Source organism: Diplotaxodon limnothrissa, linkage group LG3 (assembly GCF_057381915.1).
Source record: "Diplotaxodon limnothrissa isolate DT_005_m linkage group LG3, D_limnothrissa_male_GT1.1, whole genome shotgun sequence".
Lineage (NCBI taxonomy): Eukaryota > Metazoa > Chordata > Actinopteri > Cichliformes > Cichlidae > Diplotaxodon > Diplotaxodon limnothrissa.
Window position 1 is genome coordinate 36,765,765 of NC_140598.1, and position 23,020 is coordinate 36,788,784.

At 39.7% G+C, this 23,020-nt stretch overlaps 1 protein-coding gene and 1 pseudogene across 1 annotated transcript in view; one reads left to right on the forward strand and one right to left on the reverse strand.

Moving 5' to 3' along the window:
* The window catches only part of LOC146635627 (uncharacterized), a 30,832-nt gene that overhangs the window by 3,582 nt on the left and 4,230 nt on the right, over window positions 1-23,020 (forward strand). The window contains exons 2-9 of the mRNA XM_085350189.1: window positions 9,277-9,743; window positions 9,933-10,103; window positions 10,230-10,291; window positions 15,143-15,245; window positions 15,318-15,403; window positions 16,188-16,288; window positions 17,590-17,660; window positions 22,328-22,435. Of these exons, the coding sequence (XP_085206315.1) occupies window positions 9,453-9,743; window positions 9,933-10,103; window positions 10,230-10,291; window positions 15,143-15,245; window positions 15,318-15,403; window positions 16,188-16,288; window positions 17,590-17,660; window positions 22,328-22,435 (993 nt within the window). The 5' untranslated portion in view covers window positions 9,277-9,452. The remainder of the gene's footprint in view (window positions 1-9,276; window positions 9,744-9,932; window positions 10,104-10,229; window positions 10,292-15,142; window positions 15,246-15,317; window positions 15,404-16,187; window positions 16,289-17,589; window positions 17,661-22,327; window positions 22,436-23,020) is intronic.
* On the reverse strand, window positions 19,818-21,713 carry LOC146635628 (tripartite motif-containing protein 16-like; annotated as a pseudogene).

Sequence of the window (23,020 nt, forward strand, 5' to 3'; positions counted from 1 at the left end):
AGCCTGCTGTGACTCACATGTTGCAGTCTGGAGCAGTTTCCCCTCCATTTTCTGTTTAATTTAGCCCTCAGAGCTGTGGCAACAGCTTCACAATGATGCTGTCAGCTTGCTCATCACACTGTACCAACAGCCTGTAATTATCTCAATATGTTTTTCTTTTTTTATCTCTGCGATTGTCATTACATCGGCTGTTTCAGTCCACAGGCACGCAGAGCCGAGAGGAATTTGGCTTTCTTTAATAATCAGAAACAACTCTGTGCCTACAAATTAAACCTATTTATATTGCGTTTTTTAGCAAGTGAATTTGTTCAATTTGCACATTAAAGGTGTGTTTAAAAAATAATAATTGCAGAGGCATCAATAAAAGTTTCTCTGAGGAAGAATTTAGTTAATCAGTATAAATCTGAAATGGCGAACAGCAGCTGGAGTACAAAGACAAATAAAGACAGCCTATTATATAGGCAAACTTTTTATAGATGTTATAATTAGAAAGGCTATAATTGTGAAAGCTGCTTTTTAATTATTTGTCAGTAAAATCAGGAGTTTTGTAGGTAAACAAAACTGTAACATTATGCATTTAAATCACCTGAAAATGACGCAACAGCAGAGATGATCAAACATCTAGTGATTTAAAAAAAAATGTTAACATCAATTACTAATAAAATAAAGAAATAAACACATACATAAGCTGTCAGTTTGTGCACAAATAACAAATAATGCAACAATCTAATTAAAAATATCAATAAAATCAAGTTAAATCAGACGATCTCGCTGGATTCAGAATTAGCACCAAGCAAACGTGGTTAGCATAACATAAACGGGCGGGTGTACAGTAAATTGCATTATTGAACAATTGCACGAATGTGAAAATGTGGGGAAAAGTCATCTGTGATGGTGCTATGATCCACTCTTCGAGCAAAACATGGAGTGAAACCAGAAGAGATGGCCTGTATAAATGCATCACCTGCAGAAACTCAGGCAGACGTGCAGATTTTCATGTGCAGACATTCGGCTTTATTGGAAACTCTCTGAGCTCAGCCTCGGTGTCAAACCACCGGGGGATTAGAGCGCCTTATTTGTCGCGGTTCCTTCAGCAAACCAGCACTTATTTTGTCCATTCTCACAAACACTTCACATTAAGATGTCAGTGAGATATTTTTTTCCACAGAATAGCTGAAAAAACAAAAATCTTTTGCGTTTTGGAACAAAATAACCCTCAACATGACAACGCTGACGGCACTGAGCTGAAAGAAAGTCTCGGCCCTGATATTAAAGTCTCGCCTGCCTTTTTTCTGAGATCTGTGTCAGACTGGAACTACATCCCTGCACATTTACTGGCCTTAAACTCTTATCCAGTTTGACAGAGTTGGAAATGTTCTGTCCTTCATCAGTCGCGCACATTCGCCATGTTTAAGGTTATTAATTTGTTTGTTTGTGTCCATCGATCCAGATCGACTTCCTCCCCCTATAATCACACAGGACACTTAGTTGGTTTGCTTCTCTGCTGTTTATTAGAACAACTAGAGGATGTTTTCACTACTTCACCCTGAAACATAAGGGCCTAGCATGACTGTGTTAAGCTAACAGTGTTACAGCAACAGTGCTAACCACTGTTGCCCAAGCAAGTATGACTGGGACAGCATGGTGGAGCAGTGGTTAGCACTGCTTGCTCTGTGGTCAGCACCCCCCAGAAAGAAGGTCCTGGGCTCTTTCTGTGTGGAGTTTACAGGTTGTCACCGTGTTAGCGTGGGTTCTCTCCAAGTACGCCGGCTTCCTCCCACACTCCAAAGACATGTTGTTAGTCAAGTTAGGTTAATTGGCGATTCTAATTTACCCATAGGTGTGAATGTGAGTGTGAATGGTTGTCTGTCTCTCTGTGTTAGCCCTGCAACAGAATAGCCACCTGTCCAGAGGGTACCCTGCCTCTTGCCCTATGGTAGCTGGGATGGGCTCTAAGGATAAGCGGGTGAATGCATGGATGGAAAACAAAGGAATTTTCTACAAATGCAATTATATGTATCAACACTGAAACATTCATTAAAGTTAGGCTAACCTTAAAAAAGTAAACAATATATCAGTACAACTGTACTTCCAGTTAGTATCTGTGGAAAAGCTCAAATCTAGGATTGGATAAGTGGAAGAGAATGAATGGATGGATTAACATGACTGCTGACTGTATCCAGCGAGCAGTGGTTTTGAGAGCTACCTTTATAAGAGACACACTTAAGGTGTGGAGCTTGTTTCACATGTTCATAAAGTTTACAGTCGCTGCAGTGAGTTAAACAGCTCAGTGTGCAGCATGTGGCTGTTATCTGAACGCAGCTGCATGAACCTGACAGACAACAAAGTTTAATTTGATATTTTAATCTAAGGATGTTGGAGACAGTGACGCTCTGGCGTCCATCCTGATGATCTCGGTGTCATCATCTGCTGGTTATTAATATCTTGTTAAATGGCATGAGTCACTGTGAATTAGTCACCACCAGCACTGTGTGTGTGTGTGTGTGTGTGTGTGTGTGTGTGTGTCTGAGCATTTTAGTTCATGTTATTTGTTCAGTTAAATGTTTGCATGCTCTCTGTCTTTTGTTCATCTGTTCTGTGACAGAGGGGAGGTCAGATGAATTTGTGTAAATATTTGTCACACCATTATTTTGCAGACAGGTTTGTGGGAACTTTTGTGTGTCTTTGTGTATCCGTGTTTTACCGTAGACTTGCACTGCCGTTTAGGCCTCCCAGCTTGGCTGCATGTCTTTTCCAATGTAAATCAGTGACTCTCATTCAGAAGTCATAGTGGGAACTGTTATGATGAGGCGTTATTACAGAAGTCATTTAGTGTTTTATTACCTCACTTCAAGTATAAACTGCAGTCTCTTAATATTCTCAAAGACGCCCCATGCGTAGGCACAGCAGCAGGCCAACAGCTGTCAGCAAATCCACTTTCAGATCCCAGACTTTAAAACGAGAAGAACAAGTTGAGGTGCCTTTAATGTCGGCTCCAACACCACTGCACTCAACAAGTGTTTAGTGGTCTAAGTGGATCCTCAAATCCTTAAATGTTCTAAAACCCCCCAAATTATGAATGAGGTCTGGTGTTGTTTAATCAACGTCTGTTGGATCACAGAAAGGGACAGCAGGGATACCTCAGCATATCATAGAGCATAACAATGAAACTCCCAGCCAATGAAGGAGGCCGGGAGTTTGCTCCCAGAGAGATTTCTGCGTCTCCTTTGTTTGACTGTGACACTGAGCAGCCTTTAAAGTTTCACTGCTCTCATGCAGCTGCCACGCCAGAATTAAACAGCAGCTCTGAGAGTGGAAGAACAAACACAAACTCACGAGCTTAAAGACGTACTACAACATATACAATATACTTGATCTGTAGTTCTTTGTGGATCTTTCACCTCCCCTCTGATGATTTCTTTGACTGGAGTAGGCGGGGCTCCTCAGTCCATTTAGACCAGAAGAAGAAATAATGGATCACATGAAAGGCAGGCCCGTCTTTTGTGAGCACGCTCAGAGCCTGGTGCAGGAAGCCTGGGGTAGCGAGAAGCTCTGTTGTGGTGCTCAGCTGTGCCCGGCCGTGTCGAGCTTCATAGTACACACAAGATTGCAAACACAGTAGTCTATGTTTGCCTCACGGGCACTAACATGACCACACTAGACTCTTTAAATACAGACGCAAGTACTCTTAAATTGTACTTGAATCTAAAATTGTCAAAATTGTGAATGAAGTCTGGTGCAGTTTCATGGACACTCAGAGTTGAGACAAAGTCCAGCTGGAAGACTTGCTGCTTAAATGATGAGTTTAAGTTTCCAGTGTGTGACCAGTGAGGTTAATTGTTACCCACATCCAGATCGCCCCGTTCCACCAGCTCTCTGCTTATTATTCACTCAGACGTCGTCTCTGTACTCTGATGTGACCAAAGCAGCGAGTTACTCGTCGGGAAATCATTAGATGAAGAAAAAAAGGAGGAGGAGAGATTTTTCATGGTGGATCAGAGTCTCTGTCAGTTACTCATTCACACTTTGTCTGAGCCGAGCTCTCTCTCTCTGCTTCGGTATTGAGGTCAAGCCGACTCTACTGGAATCTGGAGCAAATGCTAGAGCTGGATGTATGGAAAGATCATAAGTGGGTCAGCCGAGAAAGGCAAACTAAGAAGGAGCGTGCAGCCACTAGAAGGGTTTTCTGAATGAGTGCGCTTCACTCACGCAGTGGATCTCCCAGCTTTCGATAGCACCTGGGGCCATTGGTGCGGATTTAAAGTAAGGCTTTTTATAGCCATTATTAAATAACCATTACACAGGCTGACTCAGGTTCATGTTCCCCAGAGGATGAGCCCCATACTGACCTTTCTCCAGTGCCACGATGGGGTTCACACTTGTGATTTTTATTCAAATAAATTTGTATATAAAACATTTAGACACTAAATGTAAATCGGGGGATGCTTTCATCACTCAGATCACCTCCTGCACAACTTATTAATCTTCTTGTTTATTTATTTTTTTTGTTCCTGGATTTATTTTTGGCTCGTTTTTTGTGTTCTTTTAAATTTACATTTTTCAGTTTGTTTCACTTTGTGAGTGATTTGTTTCTCTGTTTGTATTTTATATTTATGACTCTTTTATTGTTGTTATTTGATTACTTTGTTGCTGTTTTTGTTTATTTTCAGTTATATTGTCACCTTGTTGCTATTTTTATGTCTCATTTGTTTATTTGTTTTTTAAAATATATCTGTGGATAATTTGTGTCTCTTTGTGGCTGTTTTTCTTTTTTGTTTCTTAGCAGCCTTTTTCCATGTCTTTGTCTCTGTACATTTAGTTTTTCTTTTTGTAGCTGTTTGAGGATTGTTGTTGCTGTTTTTCTGCATGTTTTACTATCACAGTCACCTATTGGTACCTGCCATGGTGACCTATGTTTGTTTATTTGTGACATTTTACTTTTTATGGGTGATTTTGTGTCTCTTTGTGGTTGTTTTGATCAGCTGTATGTCTTTTTTCTTTATGTGCACTTTTTTGTTTTAATTGTTTTCATTTTTTTTAAATCGGCTTGTGGCTGTTTTTTATCCATTTGTCTGAATCTTCTTCTTTTTGTGCATTGCTGTTTTTGTGTCTGTCTTTGAGGTATTATACTATTTGTTGGGCTATGCTAACGCTTTGTGGTCTTTAAGTCACATTGTTTCTGTGATTTTTATTTTTTTGTGAATATTTTCTGCTACCTTTTGGGTAGTTTGTGTTCATTTATTGCTTTTTGTGTCTATTTGTTAATGTTTTCTGTGTCATTGTTAAACATTTTGGGTTTTTTGGTCATTTTGCATCTGTTTGTAGCTTTTTTGTGGACTGTTGTAGTTCTTTGCATGTGGCTATATTTCCTGTTTGTAGTTTCCTGTTCTTGTTACTGTAGTTGGTCTTTATGGCTTTTTAATGCCACGTTAAAGTCATGTTTTAGTTTCGTTGTCATCCATTTACATTTTGCGTTTTTTCCGCGCTTTCTTTATCTCTGGAGCTGTTCTGCTCTTATTTTTGTTGATTTGTGTGAGTGTGGCCATTCTTGTTTGTACTTTTGTGGCTCCTCCTCTACCGCACAACCCCATTGTCCAATTAGAAACCTTCATGAGAACCAGGTCAACAGTTTGGCATTTTTGCATTTTGAGTTATGTGATTGGACCTCATCATCACTCACATTTTAAATCAACTGCCTGAAACTGTTTAAAGAGAGAAAGTTGTCAAAATGTTTTGTTTGTGGTCCTTTGAGGATGAAGAGATGCGAGAGAAAAAAACAGATCTCAGGGTGTTCAGGAGAAAAGGATAATGTATGTGTAGTTTTAACACACGTGCACATCGTGACCTAAATGTGTTCTCTGCCAAGTATACAAACTGTCATTGTTTGTGTTACCATGACAATCAGCAATACTATGACTAGTTGCACAGCCGTGCATGCCGACCCAAACCCTCAGGCTTCTGCAACTGAAAAACACTAACGACACCAAATAAGTAAAGCAAAGCCAGCACATCACGTTTTTACTGGAAAGTTTGCTGCTCACAGCAACATTAGTTTCTTAATAATTTTTGTTCATTTGTGGGTTTCATTTATTTGATTTTTATTACATTTATAAAATGTTATTAGATTTAATTTATTAAAATTAATAAATATATTTTCATTTGTACATTTTTAATAAAATAATAATTGAAATATAAATGTTTTTAAAATACAAGATATGCTCTAGGAAAACAAATAAAACAAACAAACAACTAACTTAATATCCCGAGAGATTAAAGAAAATATTTTTCTCATTTTTGACTAATTGTAAACATTTACACACAATCAACATAAATGAAATTTGGCTGAAAAACAATGTTGTGAGATTAACTTACGTAACACACTCATCTCTAATTCAACAGCAGGAAGTGTGTATCTCTGTCGACATGTATCCAGAACTTCACACTGGGGAATCTTGTATGTATTAAATAATTCATTCGTGGGCTTCCTGCCGGTGCTGTCAAAAACGCCAAAGGAGTTGTTATTAGAAAAACTGCAATTAGCAATGCTCTTCATCATGGTGAGTAAGAGTTACATTAACCATGAAGTTTTCTGCTCAGTCCGGAGAGGAATAAACATCTAAACCAGAATTCACCGTAGTTTATTCAATAACTGTTATTTCACTCAAAACCACAAATGTCAATAAGGATTAAAAAAAAGAAAAAGTGGGCTCGATCCTTAGTGTCTAAATGAATGCTAAACCTAGGCTTTGCATCAATCCTTGTACAGTAATAGAACAACAAAGGTCCAGTGCCATGATGATAATCAGGTGAACAAAACGGTTAGTGGGATTCCTGCTTTGGAGAGAGGTCCACTCAGTAATTGTGATATTTTACTCAAAATCAAAAATTTCAATCTTATTTTACTGCTAGGAAAGTTAGACAATCATCTAAACCTTGGGATTCATCCTCCTTAGAGGAACTCGATTTTACAGCAATCAGTTTCCAGTAACATATCCTGAGATACTTTGGTGGTTTTGATTGCAATAAATCCCACGATGATGGTAGACATGTTGAGGACCGAAGTTTAATAGTTAAGCAGCACATGGCAACACTATGGTGGTGCTACAGAAAAACAAAGAGAATTAATAAAATCAGTAGGATTGATATGCTGGAGAATGTGAATGTCTCATCCATATTCAGTGCAATCCATTTAACAGTTGTAGAGAGATTCCACTCAAAACCACAAATGTTAAACCAGGGGGGAGATACTGCTGGAGGAAGGATTCACCCTCTGGGGAACATGAACGTCTAAGCCAGATTGTACAGCAATCCATCTACAGCATTAGTTGAAACAACAATAATCCTGTTCATGGTGGTCCTAGGAATAAAAGGCAGTGGGAGGGGAAAAAAGTCAAGAAGATTCATCCTCTGAGGAGCGTGTATATCTAAAGCGCATTCAATTAAATTTTATTTATATAGCATCAAACCTTAGTTATGTCACTCAAACCCCAAAAACCAGCAGGATTCATCCTATGGGGGACTTCAATGTCTGAACCAGACTCTTCATTTATTAGATAGGTCACAATATATTCAATTTCTAAGCGTACCTTTGTACAGCAGATGCTTTGACATCCAGGTGAGGCTGGTGATGTTTGAAGAGAAGGAGGTCGGAGAACTGCTGGAGGTGTTTAATTGTTTGAAAAAACAAACACAACAATTTTCAATAGAGGAAAAAGGCTTAACAAAAACGGTAGAAACACATACACGACTCAAAAGCAAATGTTTAACTTTATAAATGTTTAATTGCTTTTCATGTAATTACACTCACACACCCACAGTATGAATAATACAGATGAATGTCAGCATGAGACCAACATGCTTACGTGCCAAAGTCATTTTTCTCTCTGCAGCAGCTTTTTACATTTTGCATTCCAGTGAACACGATTTCTCCTATTAGTCCTATTAGTCCTATCACAGTGACACTGTTTGTTGATTATTGTCATACCAAATATAAAAAGTGCTCTCAGCTTACTTGAGGTTTTCTTTCTTAATTACCCAATACAAAGAAAAAGTAATTTTCTTATAGTCGACATGCGTCCTAAAATTCCAGATATTTCCTTCAACAGTTGGTGGAGAGTTAAAAAACCTTATATTGGACTTGGAGTTGATTGTGTAATGCACGTAATGTGTGTAATGTTTATCTGTGTGTATCTTTTTGCTTAGCTCTTTGGCTATGTAAAGAGAAAGATTATAGAAATTATAGAGATTATAGAAATTCAGCTACAGGCAGACCTTGCAAATATAAAATAACAGGCATAGCTCTATCACATTGGCACCACGTGGAGGTCAAACACTGGTTTATTTGAAAAGTTATCATGAACAGGAAAGAGAACATCAGCTGAGATTATTGTAAAAAGGAAGAAGTGCAAAAAAATTGTCAAAGATCAAAAAACGGTAGCTTCAGAAACACAGACCCAGAGAACGGCTAGTGTCTCCTTCAATGGTAGCGAGTGGTTGTTAGAGCTTGCTGGTTGTCACTTGTTTCATTCAGTCGTAAAGCACCAAAAACATACCTGTCATTGCTTTAGTCAAAAGCCAATACAATAACTTGTCTGCAAATGCTTGCCAACCTCTACTTTGAAAACCACTGTTTCTGTTTTATTTATTTTTTTGCTGTTTGGTGAATAGTTGGTGAGTAATTCCAGACAAGTCATCGTCTTCCAGTGCATAAATGCCACTGCAGCAGTCCTCTGAGAGTCGAGTCGAAAGCACCTTTCAGCAACCATTAGCCAAACAGCTGGGGAATACATATTTTTGCAGAGGGTTATTGGCCGGTCTCTTTACTTTGTTCTTTTGCAATAACTTGATTAGTTATTGAAGTTTTTCCCATAGAATAAATATAATCATTTGATATCCACACCTGGCTTTGGACTCTCAATTTTGAAGTCTCACCAGTTGTTAGCTCGTCGGCTGCTACCATGAGATTTAGTTGGAGCCAGAAGTGGACATGTCTATTGGTACTGTAAGGTTGAAAATGTAATGTGGGAGTTTGTGTGGCTTGACTCCCTCTTGGAACCAGCCTCAAATGGCCGTTGGTGGATGGGCAATGAACTGCATTTCTCTCACAAACGTGGAACTGCTGCGTCTGTAAAATGTGTTTTCTACTGTAAACTCAAAATTTGTTTCTGGTTCTCCCTATGGGTCACAAAGATTTTGTATATTTAGATTTAATAACAAGCTTAGCTAATTCTCTCACTTAAAGCTAACATTAATTTTCTCCTTTCTTTTGCTTACCAGCATCTTTAGATCTCGTAACCTGACCTTGGTGTCATCCGATGTTTCAAATGCTATGACCCATCTTCATCCTCGTAACTATACCCTTCACAATGGTCAGTTAATCGGCCCACTGATCTTACAGTCTGCCTCCAAACCCACCATCTCCCCTGTCCTCGACTGCCCCATCAGCAGCAGGGATGCATGTGATGGGCAGCGTCTCGCAGGCCACTGGGAGCCAAGATTTCTCTGTCCAACAAGAGGATGTAGCTGTTACCGTGACAATGTCTCTCCCTTCTCCTCCTCGTCCTCCATCGAGGTATGCTGACATAGAAGATAAGCAGATGAAATCACCTGACATTCCTCCACCACCTCCCCCACCTCCTCCTCCCCTACTGCCTCTGCCACCAGAGCTTGGACACCCCGCTGGTGGGCTGAAGAAGAAAAGGAGGGTGAGGAGTTTTTTCTGGAAAACGATTCCAGAGGAGCAGGTAGAGTTCCTGCTTTACATTTGTCTCGGCACATTGTTTTAACATATATATTTTTAATATATATTACATTGTTTTACTTACTGGCAAACGTAAATGATGACTAAGCACCTCTCTGAAAACGCTTGAGTCCAAAGAGAAATCGAGCACTTTCATAAAACGGCTATTACATTACTAAAGTCTGTGTCTCAGGTAAAGGGACGGCTCAACCTATGGACTCAAGGCCAAGTGAAACAGAAATACGAGATTGACGCTCAGACTGTCGAAGAGCTGTTCGGTCAACATGACGGTCAATCAAAAACCCTGGCAACGCCCGCCAGGGGAGGGAAAACCAGCAGCTCATTTAGAGAGACCAAACAGGAGGTGTGTTTTTGATGCAGGGCTGCGTGTGCTGCTGTTTGTTGAAGGCATGGGAGATGGAGTGAAGTGTGTGTGACAGTTTCCACCAGGGCTTTGACCTCAGATTGACCCTCTCTCTCTCACACTCAGGTTTCCATCCTAGATGCTAAGCGAGGGATGAACATTGCAATTTTTCTCAAACAGTTCAAGAGGTAAATAATCTCACTTGATCTTGAGCATGAACACACACACACACACACACACACACACACACACACACACACACACACACACACACACACACACACACACACACACACACACACACAGTTTAACCCAACATGAAAACATAGAGACAAAGACAAAATATGTTTTTATGTATTTGGTTGTTCATTGCTGCCTCTGTTTGATTTCCATGATAAGAAGCATCAGAGCATCGAACTGATAATTTCTGACTGAAAGTTATGTCAAGTGGATTAAGTTATGATAGGCAAGCTTTCACTTTAAAGGTCACGGATTTGATTCCCAGAGAAAAGAAGAAAAGGAAAGTCATGAACAGGAATGCTAAATGCAGACAGTGTTGTCATGTCGGTGTTTGTTGAGAATAATGTGGGTATGACACAGCATGACTATGACAAAATGACTGTCAGACGGAGATGGGGATTTTATTAGCTGATGGCGTGTCACAAAGCGATGCTGTATTGTAGTGTGTTTCCTCACCATCATCCTGAAGTGTTGAATAAACAAATGTGGTGATGTGGGCAGGTTATACTTGATTGAATACACTACAGACATGTGACCATATGTCAGATTAGAGGAAAAGACTGACGTATACGGAGATAATACAACAAGGGACGCAAGAGATGAAGCGAGCAAAATGACAACAATCAAATTCAAGTTGACCAAAACAAGAGATGTAAAATAATAACTTAATGGAATGTGAAGGTTCTCAGTCATCTGCGTCATCGTAGTCTAAAGAGCTTAAAAAAGGACTTGAGCTTAGTTGAAGACCTTTTTTTTTTTTTTTTTTAACCTCTCATCCGAGAAGCTTCTATCGTCTGTCCATCTGTATCTAAAGGACCAAGGTCACTCTTTCAAGGATATCAATGTTAGCATTTTGGACAGAGAAGACTGTTTGAAAGAGGAGTAAAATAATTCATCTATGTCCACTGTGAGCGACCGTCTTTGAACAGAGGCGGTGGTTTACGACACCAACTCTCTGCCATCTATAATCCAGTTCTGAGATCCCTTCCCAGACGCCTTAACGCCCACTCACATCCTGGGCCATCTGACCTCAGGAAATCACACGATGGGGTGGGGCCAAGTTTCACAATGAGCTCACCTGAAACCCTGGCTGATTGTGACCTACACCAGTTTTCACACCTTGGCTCATGTGATTAGGTAGAGGATCATTAGGGGGTCCTTTGTCCCTCTTGGGGGGAAACTCCCATAGGGCTTAAAATCTGGGACCCTCCACCAATCGCTCTTAGAACTGAAGAAGCTTCTCGGATGAGAAGTGAAACGTCTTCAAGGAAACTTAAAGAAGTCCAGACGCTTTTCTTTCCAAGCTCCTTAGAATAACTTAATGGATATAAACTGATCTTAAATTGACAAATGACAAACTGTCTAAACAAAGATTTAAATTCATAATGAAGAGCTACAGAAGTGACAGAAAATAACTACAATGTCATTGATTATTGACTATTATTAACAAAAAGATTTAAAGTGACAACAAAGAGGCTGAGAGATGCAAAATAGCAATAAGAAGAATTAAACCACTTGAGGAGAAAAGAAGAAAAATGAGAATGGTGTAACCTTGTGACAAAGGAGGCCAAATGGCTGAAAGTGAACTTAACTTGCATGAAGAGGTGCAAAGTGGCAATAAAGGGGTGTAAAATGGTTAAAAAGATGCAAAATAGGTGCAAGGAAACTTATGTTAGCCATGAAAAGATACAAAATGAAGACTGAGAAACTAAAATTGATCACGAAGAGAAAAAACAGTGACGAAGGGAAACGAAATGAGAATACGAGGAAATGCGAAATTGTTACAAGCATACATAATTTGATGACAAAAAGATGAAAATCTCTACAAGAGCGATTAAATAGAAATAAAGAGATACAAAATGGTCACGAACAGGCATAAAGTGGCTACAAAGGGACATAAAATGAACAAAAAAAGCGTACAAAATGGGACAAAACAGCAAGAAAGTGATATCCTACATTCAAATCAAAGCACAGCGCTGCTCCAGTGAGACACTAAACAGCTCGGCTACACCGCAGTTGTGGTTCGTGTGTCCTTGAGCTTGATGTCTTAATCCTCTGTAGGAGGGTTGGTGGTCTTGTCCCCAGGGGCCTGCTGTCTTGTAACCCATTCATGGTAAGGTCACCGCAATGCTGCTTGACAGAATTACTGCATTTATATTGTTCATAGATACGTATTCATGAAGCTTTAATGTAGTTCAAAGAATGAAAAAACTTGCTTTATCTAAACCTCCCTTCACCTTTTTTACATTTATACCTCACTGAGGATTTTACATCTTCACCACAGCTTAATATAGAGATAGGAAGTCATGTAAAAAGTGTCCACAAGGTGAGTCAGTTGGCTAAGCTTAGAGAATGTATTGAATGAATGTGCTGAATCATTCAGGTCACCATGTTGAGACTTAGTGCTTACCAAACACACTGAGGGACATGCAGGCATGTGGGAGACGGAGAGCAGGAATGTACAGCAACTATACCTGAAATCAATTGGAGAAGAATCTGAGTTGTATTGCATCATTTTATGTTCACGATGTAAAATATCCACAAAAACTCTGTCATTCAGTTTCAAATTAAGCTGAAGGTTTTGCAGCTGCTTTAACACCGAGCTAAAAGTACCCAAAAGTTAGTTCTGTTCATCCGGACGTAACGTTTCCAGGTGGAGAAAAGTTTCGTCACTCATCAGGATTTCCTTACCTGGATGATTAAGCATGCATCATGACTTTAGTATAAGTACTTTTAACTTTTCCAACAACAAAGTAACAATTTCGAGAAGTGGGAAGTAAAAGACACAGCCATCTGCTCCAGGAAATATACTTTGGGATGACTGTGCAAAATGTTCGAGTTGCCCTGCACTTCTTTATACTTTTCTAAGGAAATGGTTAAAAAAACAAAGGTGCAGCGATTTATTACAATGTGAGGAAACATACATGGAAAACCAGTATATAAGACAAATCAGAGTTTGTACAGTTCAGATGAGCCTGAAAATCTATATTTAGCAGGATCGCCTTTGTTCTTCAGCACAGCCTGAACTTTCTTAAACAGCATGCTTGTACTTTCTTTAAACAGTCTTCAGGAATAGTTCTCCAGGCTTCTTGAAGGACATTCAAAACTCTTCTTTGGATGTGTTGTTTTGCTTTGTTTGTTCTGTTCTCACACTGCTTCAGTAATGTTGAGATTTGGGCTCAGGCCAGTCCATGACTGATACCATTTTATTGTGCAGGTCCAGGTACAGTCAAGGTGTTCTTTTACTGTAATTGACAATGTGTTTGGGATTATTCTGATGTTGAAAAATGAAGTCTTTACCAATCAAATGCCTTCCAGACTTGTGCAGTGTGTCAAAATCTGACTTTTCTTTGTTCATAGTTCTTCCATTTTTAACAAGATCTCCAACACCATTTACTGAAATGCAGCCTTAAAACATGAAAGACTCCACCAGGTTGTGCAGGCAACTGTAAAGACTCACTGTTAACCACCTGTCTCTATTTCTCACGCTCTCCTTCCATGCTCCGCACATCTCTGATAAATCACTGCCGTAAATTTAAAGCCAACTTTTCTCAGACAGGTAAGAGAGCAGGGGAGACAATCATTAGCGTCACAGCGGATTCCATTGAACGACCACTTAATGTGTGACAAACAGCTCTCCGACCAACAACCCTCCCCCCCCCCCCCCCCCCCCCCCCCCCCCCCCCACACACACACACACACACACACAGAACGCCAACAACTTCTAAACCCACAAATCCACTCTCAGATATCCTTGGCTGAGATTTAGACAGATGTAAACAGCACTGACAGACAGTATTCAGAAAATACTAATTTTCTTTGTCATAAAATTAAGGAAACAAAATTTCAATTGTGGGATTTTTGCTTTTCTCGTTTTAGGGCTTGTTGCTTAGAAAATCCCATTTTAAAAGTATGTCCAGAGCATGTTACTAAAACTGTTGTTAATACATCTGCAAACTCTGTGACATCATGTTGCATTTATAACAGAGTGTAAAAATATGTACAAGGAAGTTGTACTTGGTGGGATGATCTGACAGAACACGCCTGTCCAGTTTATTCAGCTCACTCAGTCAAGAAACGGTTTTAATGAACTCTGACATCAGAATTTCAGTCTTTTTGTGCTTGGCCTAACTGTGAAAGTGTGCTCTGTACTCATTGAACAAATTGAAGGTTTCAGCGAAAAATACAAAAACTGGATATCAAATAGGAAAATCTCAAGTTTATGGAATTCCTCATGACCTTGAAAGCAGCTTTGCACAATAACTCTGTGCAAGAAAGTTTCTATCTCCTGACAACAGTACAATAAGTTAAATTTTGAGTTTTTGAGTTTCTCTTCATCCACTGTGTAGGTTAAAATAAACTGGACGTGTATCGGCACTGAAGTTAATTAGTTAAAGAAGTTATTTTGTCCATTTTATTTTACTTTAAGTAACAGGGAAGGTGCTTCCAGTCAACAGAAAAATAACTATAAATGTCGTCTCAGGCTAATTCCTGAATGAATATATAACATTGTTTCAATGTTGAAAATGAAATTATCATTTAAAAGCAAAAGGTTGGAGTTCACAAAGTGATAAAACTGTCTTAAATTATTCATTTTCTTGTTTGAATTTTAACCTGACAGAGTGAACTGAGTGTACCTTGTACGTGTGCAGATGGTAATTAAATCTCTGTGGGGGGAAAACCCAGATCAGCTTAGTGTAATGTTATTTTGATGCCATTTTAATTCTTAACTTCAGCACAATGAGTGTTTGTTTTTTATATCGCTGCTCACACTAAATTTAAACATCTTCTTCCTCCAGGTCCAATGAGACTATAGTAGATGAAATCTGCCATGGCAACAGTGAGGCTTTTGGGGTGGAGCGTCTGAGAGAAATGCTGAAACTGCTGCCAGAGTCTGAAGAGGTGAGACACACACACACACACACACACTGATGTGTTGTTTTTTATCTGATCCATCTTTTTGCACTCATGAAGGTGAAGAAACTGAAGGCACACCGCGGCGAAGTCTCTCAGCTCTCATTGGCCGATTCCTTCATGTACCGGCTGATTCAGGTGCCCAGGTGAGCGCTGAACTTTTACTTAGTTATTCAGATTTATGCTGCGTTCAACTTTCACTGCAAGTTTCAGAAATTAGAATTAAACCTTTATGATCTTTTTTTTTAACATTTCCGATATTCATGCAAGATCCATGAAACAGTTTTACACTGAAAATGCTTCCACTGTCTGTACAGTTTCACCGTTGCATTCACTGAAATACTGCACCAAAACAGTACATTTTTGTAGTACTTGTATACTTACAACATTAAACATAAATACTTTTACTGGCTGTACAGTGGTTACTTTGAATTTTTGAAAACATGATGCACTGGTGTGAAACAGTGTTGGGTAAAAGTGGCCTGTGTACCAGCTCTAGCTCTAAGTGGGGGAAAATGTTTTTGTATCACTAAACAGGACCTTGTGACAGTTAACGGAGCTGACTCAGTGACTCAGGAATCATAACCGTTAATGCATCAATTTGTGCTCAACAAAACAAACAAACGTTAGTAAGTAGCTGCTGCTGGAGCGCTGGTAATGTGACATCTGCCTTCAGCTCATTTCAAAAACATCAAGCTGAATCAATTACATGCCTGCAGCTCCCCCACACACCAATAACAACATCTCCTTAATGAGATGCGCTAAAAATAGTCCCACAGTTCAAACTAATTGCCAGCTGCTGGTATACAGTTACTACAAGAGTATGTAAAGTAGTAGCATTAGCTGTATTTAGTGATGTGTACCAGCTTGGACGCAAAATAAAAATGTATTAATCAATTCATTTTCACCCCTCTCTCTCTCGGTCTGCAGTTACACAGTCCGCATTGAATCCATGCTCTTAAAGGAGGATTTTCCGGCAGCGTGCGAGGCCATGAAACGGGACATTAAGATCCTTCGCGCCGCCATCAAAGGTAACACGCTCGCAGCATCAGCGGCACACGGATGAGCTGCTCTCTGCATGCAGCCGCTGTTGGGAGCTCACACAGGCCACAGCTCTGCTTTCTCTTCTCTTACTTATTGTCTCAGTGTCAACGCAGAGCAGAGAAGGACCAGAACCAACACTGAGTGTGTTACAATGTTTTATTCCTTACCACAAGCAAATGTGCTGCAGGAGGCAGGTAGAGATTGTGTGGCCAGACTGCTTCTATCTGTGTTGTATGAACTGAAATTACTGAGAGAATGGCATGAACACCAACGATGGTGGTGGAGCTGTAAAACTTTTTAGAGCAAACTCATCAACTTTTTAAAATTAATTTTACATTTTTAAAAAAAAGTAACGTTTGACTCCTGACACTGGGATCAGGGCACTGAGGTAAAGTAGGGTTTGGTCAAATATACAATAAATAATAGGTGTTAAAAGTTGCATAGAGCATGTTAATAGTTACACTCTGAGATGCAGCTCATTGCTGCTGATGAACCTTATCTCTGTGTCTCGGCAATGAACAAACAACAAAGAAATCACACCGACTCACACCCATCAAAAACATTAAAAACCTCCAGAAAAGTTATTTTTCTTGACTCCAAACATAAGGTTCTGTTTGGGGTCGTCATCAGTGATGACATCGATCTCAGAGGATTCATTTAGCTTCAGAATCACCACGCAGAGGTGTAACCAAGAAGCTTCTAGAAACACTTTCACAGATTTAGCAGATTCTGTTACACAGATTGTGTTACAATGTCTCAGAATCAGTACTTTCACCTTTATGTGAAGGAGTGAGCCGTTTGATTCAGAAGTTGTAAAAAAAGAAAGAAAGAAAAGAGATCTGTGTATGAAACTCTGGAATATTTTTTAACAAAAATAAAATAATAATAAAAAAGATGAAAAGAAATAAAACACAATAAATCTGGACTGAATGTCGTTGGTGCAGAAATACCTGCAGTAAAGCCTTCTCCTCGTTTACACCCTCCACCCAATACAGACTAACACCTTCAGTATTTTTAGCAGTGTGTGTGTGAACTTGATAACTGCCTGAACTGTTAACTAACCTTCCACATGCTAACACTGCATGTGATAAAACAGCAAACCCAGTGGGATTTTAGCATCATAAGCTTATGTTATCTGTATCTTTACTGCACAGGTTTCGTGTTTTTTCTCTCTTTACTCTCTTTTTACACAGTTATTTCCAGCAGGTGATGCTTTTGCATTGGTTTATCCTTTATGTACTGACACAAATGAAGACATCATTTCTTTTACTTTGTCTCCGTCCTCCAGAATTAATGTGTTGCGAGGAGCTCCATGCTGTTCTCCACCTGGTGCTGCAGGCCGGAAACCTCCTTAACGCTGTGAGTAGGAAAAAAAAACCATTGTACAGCATCAATGAATAATTAGATGAGGGAGAAAAAAGTGGATAGATGGTGGAAGAAGAAAAAGAAATACAAGAAGGAAGAAGAGGCAACAAAAGGCTTTTTAGTTTACACCCTTTATTTCCGTGACAGTAATTTAATATTAGAATTCTGGTTTATTTCCTGTTTCTGTACATAACCTAAAACTTTGCATGGAAACTTTTTATTAGAGTGAGTCAAGATGAAAAGGTGAGCTGCAAATTAAAAAAGAAATGCTAAGACGACACTAAAACAAAGCAGTGTTTTCATAGAACTTCTCTTCCTTATTATAATCAGACGTAATATACTCTTTTTAAAAACACTCACATATATTAATACGAGTGTCAAGTGGTCACTGGAGGCTGGCTCCAAAATTGAGTCAGTCCCAAAAAAACTCATGTTTAAATGTTCAACTTTAGATCAGAATTAAACATGTTTACTGCTACAAATAGATTTAGATTCATATCTACAGTTTTAACCATGAGATTAACTGTAACTTTGGCTACGTTCACACTGCAGGTCTTATTAATGCTCAACTCCGATTTTTTTGATCAAATCTGATTTTTTTGTCTGCTTGTTCACACTGCAGATAAAATCTGACAGCAAACGCGCTCTAGTGTGAACCCTCAAAGTGGCCCGCATGTGCAAAAGAAGACGTCACACACAACGCGCTCTGTTTACACCCAGACTGAACAGTATTGTTTGACTGTTGGCCGTTAATATAAAGACTTGTTTCAGACTTTACGTTTCCCAATTTTGCTTTAAATTCTAAAGTTATTTTGTTATTTACATATGGCCTAATAATTATCCTTATTGCTGTTTTAGGGGAGCGGTGCTTCAAAGGAAAGTTGCAGATTTCTGTCAGAATCTGCAGATTATACAGTACAAATAAAATGTTCACGTTTCTCCAACGTTGTCTTCCCAACAGTTTCTCTGGATGGCCAGGAAGCGTTCGCGATGTCTTCTCCGGCGCTGATAATCGGCGTCTGTCTTGTGTCAGTGACGTAAAAGACTGATTTAATGCGACATGACCGTTCAAACAGCAGTCGCTTTCTAGAACATCAGATATGTATCGGATTCAGTACCACATACGAAAGTGACCCAGATCGGATTTGAAAATATTAGATTTGTGCCGTTCACACTGTCATACCATGATTGGATATGGGTCGCAGAGGGTCAGAAAAGTCGGATTTGATGTGCTTTCGCCTGCAGTGTGAACGTAGCCTTAGACTTCAAGTTATCATCCAAATATAGGCTCTTGTTTTAAAAACTGACATGATGGCGGCCAAAACCATGCGTGACAGCATGGTGGCTAAATCCATCATTTAATTACAGTCAGGGTATCACTGAACAATTTATCACTCACAAATTGATTGGAAATAATATAATGTCTTCTAAAGGTTTTAAATTTCAAAATGATTTGTTTTTAATTCATAACTGTTGGTTGTCTTATACACAGTGTGGACCAATGACATGCATTCATTGGTGAACAGATGCAGAAATCAGACTCGTGCAAAATGTAACAGTGACTGAAAATGATGAAAGAAAATCAGACAAAAACTATTTATGAATCTGAGTAAAAGTTCAAATTGTGGATCTAAACAAAATTGTATGCATAAAACAGGTTGGTGCACTAAATTAAGCAGCCTCCAAAGAGGATATTTAAATCAAGTTATTAATTTTGAACGACATGGAAATAACGATATGACCAACACAGCTACACATTAATTAATAAAATCAGAGTATGCTGTATGTATATGTAGGTATAATTAAAGGTGAAAGAAAATTAGATCCCAAATAACTGCAAATTCATTAATTAGCATAAAAAGCTGCATTTATCAATGTAAAAAACCCAAAGCAAGCTGTTTCTTGAACTGATTATTTCAACAACAACAAATATATGTAAATGTAATGAAAATTGTCTTTGTTCAAACAAAGTCAGTTATTAATTAGACAATAAATGATAAGATATCAAAATAGTATCTGTAAAGTGTGACTGACAGGAAACTGCACAACGATGAGTGCTCTGCAAAAATGTGGAGACCAAAGAAACTGCAAACTAAAACAGACATTTTAACCAACATTGTTTTGTAAGTAAATCAACATTTCACTGCATAATAATGAGAATATGCCCACATGCTATCCACTCTAATAATACTGCCTAAGGGAAGCATGTACATGTAAATGGACTAGTGTAGAGAGGGATCCCATGTCAGAGGCAACAAAGTGGGCATTAGTGACAATGTGGTCTGATTAACAATGATGGAGACCAAAGGAAAGTCAAAACTAAATCACATTTTAATCAACTGTCCCTCAGTGACATTTATTTCAGTTTAATGAATTCTGCAGAGACGCCCTCAAAAGATAAAAGTCCAGCATAGAGCGGCTGAGTGAATGTGGTCTGGACTCTGTGGAGGAGAGTCATGGTTTCAGAGACGCTGTAGAGAGACAGAATACCTGCTCTGTGATCCAGGTACACTCCTACTCTGGAGGACCGAGGACCTGAGAGGACAGTTGGGATATTGTTGTGCCGAAATGTATAACTGCTTGTGTCACAATCTAATGCCCAAGATTTTTCATTATATCCAAAAAAACATTCATTGCCAAACCCTGCTCTGCTGATATTCTTGTATGCGACTGCTACATAAACTCCACCTCCCAGTAACAACGTCCAGTCAGACTCTCTCTACTCAGGACCTGAAACCATCCAGTGAATCTGTCTGGATGATCAGAATAAGACTGTTGTTGCTTCATAAATGTTACTTTTCTGTTCCCTTCAGATAATAACAGACGTCTGTTTGCTGTGTTTGGATCCAGTGTGATTTCATGTGAACATTTTAAGAATCCAGCTCTGGTCTTTGGCTCTGCTGGTGACAGTAAAACATCCTCTTCAGTGACTGTCAGTGAGATGTTTGTCCATTCCTCTCTCAGAATGTCCTGTAGTTTATCTCTGGTCTCTGACACAGCTGCTGTCACATCCTCAAAGTAGCTCAGAGGACGAATATTGATGCTGGATGAGTGTGTAGACTCACTGAGTGCTGACAGTGAGGGGTAGTTGTGTAGAAACTGGTTGTGATCCTCTGTGTGTGAGAGCTGCTCCAGCTCGCCGTCTTTCCTCTTCAGCTCAGCGATCTCCTGCTCCAGCTTCTCCTGAAGCTCTTTGACTCGACTCACTTCAGTTTCCTGCTGGGATCTGACCTGCTGCTTCACATCAGAGCTTCTTTTCTGGAGGAGACGGATCAGCTCAGTGAACATCTTCTCACTGTCCTCCACTGCTTTATCAGCAGAGCCATTGATGGCCTCCACCTCCTGTTGAAGCAGCTTCACATCTTTCTCTCGCTCCTGGATTCTCTGCTGGATGTTTAGTCGTCTCACCTCGAGCTCCTTCTGCTTCTCAGTCCTTTCTGCTGCAGCTGGGACTGTTTCATGGCCTTTATGTTCATCCATCAAGCAGAGATAACAGATACTCTGCTGATCAGTACGACAGAAAATCTTCATCACCTCATCATGACGAGAGCAGATGTTCTCCTGGAGCTTCTTGGAGGGGGCCACCAGCTTGTGTTTCTTTAATTGAGCTGCATCATAGTGAGGTTGGAGATGTTTCTCACAGTAAGAGGCTGGACAAGATAAACAGGACTTGATGGCTTTCAGCTTCCTCCCAGTGCAGACATCACAGGCCACATCTTCAGGTCCAGCATAGCAGTGATCAGCTGGAGCAGCTTGGAGTCCAGTCTTCTTCAGCTGCTCCACTAAAGCTGCAAACATGATGTTTTTCTCCAGGACAGGCCTCGGTGTGAAAGTCTTCCTGCACTGAGGGCAGCTGTGGATTCCCTTCCTGTCCTCTTCATCCCAGAAACTTTTAATACAGTTCCTGCAGTAGCTGTGTCCACAGGTTGTAGTCACCGGATCCTTCAGTAGATCCAAACAGATGGAACAAGAGAAGGTTTTTCGGTCCAGCTGAACTCCTTTCTGTGCCATTTCTCCTCTCAGTGTCAGTGACTGTGTGAGTTTCTCTAATACTGATGCAATACAGGAAAAGATTTGGGTGTTTTTCAGAAACAGGAAGTGGGAGTGGTTATGAGGCCTTGACTTATTCCAAGAGGAGAAGTGGTTTCAAGCAGACGGCGTGTGGTCATTTTTCACACAGCAGAGCACATTTAAAAATGTTTGTCTGTGTTAAATTGTTCGGAGGTTGATCTGCAGTTTTAATCACAGCCAGTCACTCTGCTGTTGAAGTACTACTTTTATTTCTGACGGTTTAGTTTGCTAGTTTGAGCAGAAGTTGTATTTTAGTGTTAGCTTATTTACACAATCTTAGTATCTGTCATTTAAAATCTCAGGGTCTGAATGCATGAGCTCATTTGACTGTCATGACACAATGATTGCAGAAAAAGTGTATTTATGTTCATTTAATTGATAAATGTTTAACAGAATGAGCTGATAATTGGGCGATACATGTTAGGTGTACAGTCAAACTGGAGACTTGCTGTCTCTACTCTCTCTTATCAGGTAGACTATGGAGACCAACTGCTTTGTGGGAAATGTAGTTTTATAGCTTCAGATTCTGTTGTTCAAGTGTTTGAATGTTCACCACTATGAGTTTAATTTCTGTGCTATGTGCGTTGCAGGGAGGTTATGCAGGAAACGCAGTAGGCTTCAAGCTGTCGTCCCTCCTGTCTCTGGCTGACACCAAAGCTAACAAACCAGGCATGAACCTGCTGCACTTTGTCGCTCTGGTGAGTAACATCATTGTTCATTTCATTTTTGCACATACGCCAGTGTGGCTGAAGTCACAAAAACAGTTAAAGTGCTCTTTGGTTGTCAGGCACCATTGGTGAATGAGATTCATCTGAATTTGATCAAGGTTCTGGATGTAGTCGGCTGTGCTGGTTGGCACTCATTGGCAGGAGGTCAGGGACACTACTTCCGAATGGGTAGGCTGGAGATGTGGTCCCTCTTTCTTTCTTTTTTTTAGGGAGGAAGACCCTAAAGACCCTATTTTTATGGGGAATCACACCTTTAGAGTTTCCAGGGAAGATCTATGCTATGATGTGGTTGTCATCCTGGTGTTGCTTTGGGTGTTTGCCATTGTTACAGGCTACTTGGTACCTGGACAACTGCAACCAGAGCTTGGTTCACATTACAGTCAATAAGTCATACTTATTCCTGGAGAGTGGTGGACTCCGCCACTGCTGGTTTTGTACAGACTCTTTCAGATCTGGTGGTCTCAGAAACACGTCTCTCCTTTTTGCAGATGATACAATCCTTTTTTTGATTAATCTATTAATGAAATCAGCTCTTGAGACAGTTTGAGAGAGTTT